This window comes from Prorops nasuta, unplaced genomic scaffold (genome assembly GCF_024137725.1).
Source record: "Prorops nasuta isolate Cenicafe-Biocafe unplaced genomic scaffold, Cenicafe_Pnas_1.2 PNAS00013, whole genome shotgun sequence".
In the NCBI taxonomy this organism is placed as follows: domain Eukaryota; kingdom Metazoa; phylum Arthropoda; class Insecta; order Hymenoptera; family Bethylidae; genus Prorops; species Prorops nasuta.
Window position 1 is genome coordinate 2,275,185 of NW_027116810.1, and position 6,999 is coordinate 2,282,183.

Genomic DNA, 6,999 nt, shown 5'->3' on the forward strand with positions numbered 1-6,999 from the left:
ATGAAAAGATTTGTGATATCAATATACTTAATTCAATATTTTATAAACTTAAAATTAAAGTAATAAAGCAGAATGAAACAACATTAGCTTTCAGTTTATGTAGATGAAATTATTAAAAACAGATGTACTTTACATTTCTTAGTATAACAAATAATTGTAATATCTTGTTAGCAGAGTTAATATACTGTTAAACGTTCTGTCAAAATATAGTCAGGTTTATACAATTGATTAAAAAATATTAGTGCAATTTGTCCTTTATTATATTTTATTTATGTTTGTTCTTTGGTAAATAATTAGATAGAGATCAAACATATTTAAGACAGTAAAAGACCATTGAAAACAACATTTTTTTATCAATTGTATAAATTTGACTATTGATAAAATTTTTAATGTATAATAACTCTATTAACAATTATAATTATTTGTCGCATTAAAACATGTAAAGTATATCTCTTTTTAATAATGTCATCTACATAAATTTATAGTTAATGTTGTCTCATTATGCTACAATAATTTAAATTTAAACTTGTAATATGTTGAATTGAGCATATTTTTGTCACGGATCTTTTGATATAACTACTGGTTAAATGTTTAATTATAAACAAAATATTAATAACATTATATACATTTGTTAATAGATTTTACGTTATATATTTAATTCAATATAATATAAATTTTATAGCAAATTATTGTAGAACTATGTATGAACAGCACCTCCAAATATCAGATTAATACATATTTTGGGGTGTTATCTATCCATATATATTTATAGTAGGTATTATATTGATTTATTTCAGTTACTTTTGATTGTAAATAGTAATGAATAATTCATCGATTAAGGAAAAAAGAAACATGAAGCAATATTTAGAATTAGTTACTGCGACAAGTTCTTCGCAGGCTGCTGCAAGTAGTGAAATAGATACTTCAATAGAAAAAACATTAAGTCAATTATCAATTATTAATGAAGTTTCTGCTAATGAAACAGTTATGAATAACAATATATCAATAATACATACAAACGAAGAATTGCTACATTCATCTAGTAAAGGAGCCTGCCTCGATGGAAAATATTTCACCATTAATGTATCCAAATGTAAAACAACAACAGGAACAATTGTCGCTGTCTGTCAAAATTGTAATCCATTAAAAGAAATTAAAGGATCTATCCGAACAACATCAAATTTTACAACTCATCTTAAGGTAAATTAAATCCCACAAAAAACAAGCTTTGCTTGTAAAAAAAGGACGGCAAGTACATAAGTCGTATCTAGTATGATTAATATATAGTAATATAAAATATTTTAATTAAAAAAAAGTAGTGAAATCCAAATGTTAGGCAAGTATAAATTTTTTCCATGGCGAAAATTGAAATTTAGAAAAAAGTAAATAGTAATACAAAAATTACTTGCCAGGCCCGTTGTATGCAATCGTATTAAATAGCCACATTTTTAACTTACGAGAAGCAATGCTTATATTGCAAGATAGCAACTTACACATGAATATTACGGGCCCGGCAAGTAATTTTTGTATTACTATTTACTTTTTTCTAAATTTCAATTTTCGCCATGGAAAAAATTTATACTTGCCTAACATTTGGATTTCACTACTTTTTTTTAATTAAAATATTTTATATTACTATATATTAATCATACTAGATACGACTTATGTACTTGCCGTCCTTTTTTTACAAGCAAAGCTTGTTTTTTGTGGGATCTTATAACGTTTTGTAAGAATATAGGAATTAAAACTAAAAATTCTTTTAACTAAATCAATCTAATAAAACATTTTCCAATGTTCTCATTGTTCCATAATGTAAAGCTTCAATTCGAGATATTAATTTATTAATCTATTAAATATAATACAAAATATTACAATGATGAGTTCTTATCATAATTACACTTTTAGAGGCATTTAACATAGGATTCAATGACTGTTTGAGTTATATTTTCAACATCATATACCCAATATCACATTAAAGCCTTTCGCTTTCAAAAATTTGTTTCTAAATTTACCTTTAAATCCACTTTTTTCTTAGGTGTTACTCTCACTATCATCTTTGCATTATGGCTCTTTCCCTGGTAAACTAGTGACATTTATATATTCTTTTCATTAATATAAACTGTAAAATATATACCAGTTAATGCAATGGAAGTCTATGTTTTTTAGGTATACTGCTTTCAGTTTCTTGAAGTTACACACTGTATGTTCTATTACATGTGAAATATTGAAATTATGAATTCCTTTCATATTTACACATTTACATGATTTTATTATAATTTTCATCAACTATGTTATTTCTAATTCCAAAGTTGTATGCCCAAAATCACCTGCAGGCACTTCACTCTCAAGGATTTTCTTATAAATTAACTCATATTTATCCATCACTTTTTTAGCTGTTAACCTCAACATCAACTTTGAATTATGGCACTTTCTCCAGCACACTAGTGCCATTTATATTTTCCCTTCATTAGTATAAACTAGGAAATACACCAATTTATACAATGGATGCCTCTCTTTATTAAATATACAGCTTTCAGTTTCCTAATTTTATTCACCATATGCCTGATCACATGTAAAATATTGCAATCATGAATTCTTTTCATATTTACACATCTACATAAATTTATTATAATTTTCATCAACTATGTGATTTCTAATTCCAAAGTTGTATGCCTAAAATCACCTGCAAGCACTTCACTCTTAAGGATTTTCTTATAAATTAGCTCATATTTATCCATCATTTTCTTAGCTGTTACCGTCAATATCAACTTTGAATTATGGCACTTTCTCCAGCACACTAGTACCATTTATATTTTCCTTTCATTAATATAAACTAAGAAATATACCAATTTATACAATGGAAGCCACTCTTTTGTGGATATACTGCTTTCAGTTTCGCAAAGTTATTCACTGTAAATTCTATTGCATGGAAAATATTAATATGATGACTTCTTTTCATTGTTTCATTTCTAGATGACGTTATCATTAAAATTATGATTTAATTGACTTATATATTTCAAAGGGTTTATGCCCAAAATCACCTGCAAGCCTTTCGCTATTAAAAATTGGCTTCCAAATTAATTTTTTAATTTCTCCACCTTTTTCCTTAGGTTTAACTCTCAACATTAACTTTGCATTATGGCTCTTTCTATGGTAAACTGGAATCATTTCTGACTTCTTGTATTAAATATTACAGCTTAACTTTGCACAATGACGCAATAAACATGTTATTGTAAATCAATCTGAAATAAAATCTCACTAAGTACCAAAAGATATATTACATATTATATTATAAAAATCAATGTTATTCTTATAAAAAATTAAATTTGAATAATTTTTTTGGTAATAATAATAATTTCTTTCTATTCTGATTGGGGAAGCGTAGGTAAATATATGGTTTTAATACTTTTTTATATTATAATTGAATATTAAATAACGATTAGAAAATATTTATCTGCTTTTCTTTAATCGTAGTAATAAGAAAGATTTATTGTCTCATGGAAAATTTTTCTATATATGATATAACCTATCGGACAGTTGAAATCCATATGAGTTTAAAGAAAAGAAAAATTTAAACATGAAATTTGTTATTGATTTCCATACCTGGATGTTTAGCATATGTTCAAACCTCATCCTTCTCTGTTTCATTTACAACCTTTGTTAATCTGCATTCTCCAATGACAGGGTATTTCCAAGAATTGTTATAGCATTTGGCACTGGTTGGCATCAAACTGCAAACTATGAAATAATGCCTATATATAACTTTGTTTTAATTAAACAAATTCTTTTTACAATGTACTTACTTTACATGAAAATGTTTATGTTTATAGCTATTGAGACACTACCGTGTGTCTTAATTATGAGTGAATGTAACAAGATTATCCTTATCTGTTTTATCTGCAATAACCTGCATTTTTGAATAACAGGGTATTTCAATAACCTTTGAAGTACATCTGGAAAGAGAGACTCAACAAAGTAATTGTTATATTTTAATACATGCTTGAGCTGAATTAAAAAATAAATAAATAAACAATTAATTTTTAATTACATACATTTTAAGCGGTTGAATGAGTTACACATACTTTACCATGTGATAATGAACAATTGGCTTATCTTTTTCTTTCGCTAGTAAATTGACATATCATTGAGTCATCAACAGTTAATCACATTTCAAACTACTGTTTCCATTGCTCAACCAGTACTCCGTAGTTGCATTAAACCAAAGCTCTGTTTTCCAGCAACACATGGCAGCACTATCTTCATTATCTATTTTATTATAAAAAGTAGTAATATCCACTGGAACTGTAACTGATTCCTCTTTAACTATGGTAGTACTTTTTGGTGCTTGCATTTTTCCAAGAATTGTTATAGCATTTGGCACTGGTCTGGCATCAAATTGCAAACTATGAAAGGATACCTTGTATATAACTTTGCTTTAATTAAACTAATTTTTTTCACAATGTACTTACTTTTCTTAAAAACGTTTATGTTAATTGTTGTTGAAACACTACCATGTGTGTTGGTTATGAGTGAACGTAACAACCTCATCCTTCTGTTTCATTTACAATTTTCGTTAATCTACATTCTTAAATAACAGGGTATTTCCAAGAATTGTTAGAGCATTTGGCACTGGTATGACTTCAAATCAGAGGTTCATACAAGGAAAATATTTTATTTATAACCTGAAATAAAATCCCACAAAGTACCACAAAATATTAAATTTTAATATATTTTACAATGTTGTGTTACTTATCTGATTCTCCATCAGACTCCTTCATGTATTTATTCCTTTAGTTTAATTATCTACACTTTGAATTATATCACACTATTTTTATCCTAATACAGAGTAATTTTGATTTTGACCTTATTGACAGTTCTATCGAAATCGATCGAAATTAGGGTTATGCCGGTATTGAATATAGCAGTTGAATATAGCAGCCAACTTCAGCCCGAGACATACAGAAAGGAAGGAGAAGAATTTCAACTTCGGCATATATATAGCTAACAGAGTATGAGATCTCTGGATTGCGTGAACCGATTTTAATGTTTATGGGCTCAAATGAAAGCTCGTTCAAAACCATTTTAAGAAAAGCTTTGCTTAAATCATGATAGTGGATTATTCACAAAGAAAAATCGGTTTGAAAATTAGGACAGCCAAACTTGCTGTATAAGAGAGTAGTGCCTCGACGGCCGTATATACATGTCATTATCTACTTTTTCTGTACTTGCCGTCGAGACACTACCGTGTCTCTTGATTAGTATAATAATTAAACCATATTAAATGTCAGCCTCAAATGCAGAGTGTAAATATTGTTTTTATAAGAAAAATTTAATATCATTATTAGATGTGAGAGCTTCACATTTTGTTATACAGTATTAAAAGAGATATTACCCTATTTGATTTAAATCATTAAAACACGAAGCTTTGATTTAAATTTAAAGTTTGTTCAGTAATATACAAAATTTTGAATAATATTTGTTACATATATTTTCAAATTATCTACCACTTTCAACATTTTAAACATAAGATAGAGATTCGACCCTTTATAAACATTCTTTATTAAGTAACTTATAATGACAGAAAACTAAGGTAGACTTTCCCGTATATTAAACTATATTAACTTTGCATATTTTGAATTTAAAGGAATCCAGATTAGGTTATAGTACAATACTACTACACGTTTCTTTTTAATTATTAAATACGTATTCGAAAACGGCTATAAAACAATAAAAAGTAAAATATTTGGGTAGTTAATTATAGCACCCATTATACAATAATGTGACTATTATTTTGTTTCCGCAACCCTTTAATCTTAAGCAAATTTTACTTTTTACTCAGTTTAAATTAAAAAAGAGCCAACTAAATCGAAAAGGCTTCTCTACAAATTATCCCTCGAAAATTTCTAAAAATGTGCTAAGCGTACTTATATATCTTTCTTTTTACAAAGAAACGTCAATTAAATAAAAGAGATTAAATTAAAACTTTGTTGTAGTTGATTTAGGAATATTTTATATTGGGAATGTTTACCGATAGTAAAATTTGATGAATAAATAATTCTTCATGAATTAACATATTAGCTACTCACTCCACCTATCAGTGTCGTTGATATGTATACTCGCAGGCACAAGCATAAGTGAATATAAATTTTTAATTTCAGTATGTGATTCTTGGATTAACTATAGGCTTGGCTAGTTAATGGGTAGCAAACGTTTTATGATCGTGTACAAAATTAAATTTTATCATTAAAATAAATGATCGCAAAAAATTACAAAAAGAAAATATGTAGTAATATTTCATTTTCTTTTTCTCTTGCTCGGTATTGAGTGATTAATCATAAAATATTATTCGATTAAATAACAAAATTTTGTTTTCTTTATATTAAAAATATGTCTGATTGATACAATTGGAATATGTTAGAAACATTTAACTATAATTTTTCATTTATTTTATTTGCTTTTCATTCTTTTGTTTAGAGAAAACATGCTGCAGCATATAAAGAATACCTCAAGTATGCGATTGAGAAACGGAAAGGTTCCAAGTCAACAATTAATAAGAAACGCTTTTCTTGTTATTTTGACCAAGAAACGTTTGAACAAAACATTGTAAATTTCATTTTGAAATTTATGGTTCCATTCCATGCTGTGGAAGATTCTTCTTTCAGAAAAATTTTCGATAGTATTTATTCAATTCATTCAATCAAAATTTACTTAATTTAAAAAATATTGCAAAATGCATTGGATTTCACCAATTATTAATTTTTAGATTTTCAAATAAAAATAGGAAGTTCTCAATTAAAACATTTAACACGCTACACAATAATGAAAAAAGTTGATAATATCTTCAAGAAAATGCAAGACAAAATTAAATTGGAAATAGGTTTACTTATTAACGAAGGTGGCTTCGTTTGTACAACAGCAGATGTCTGGACGGGCGGAAGCCGCCGATATTTAGGTGTTACCGCTCATTGGGTAAATGTTAAAGCAATTAAATACAAATAG

General features: G+C 27.1%; 1 protein-coding gene across 1 annotated transcript; it reads left to right on the plus strand.

The window, feature by feature from the left end:
* Window positions 1-6,999, plus strand: LOC136778056 (uncharacterized). Its single transcript, XM_066734668.1, has 6 exons — window positions 1-59; window positions 175-214; window positions 683-701; window positions 818-1,200; window positions 6,475-6,676; window positions 6,764-6,999. The coding sequence occupies exons 1-6, from the start codon at window positions 1-3 to the stop codon at window positions 6,997-6,999; spliced, it is 939 nt and encodes a 312-aa protein (XP_066590765.1).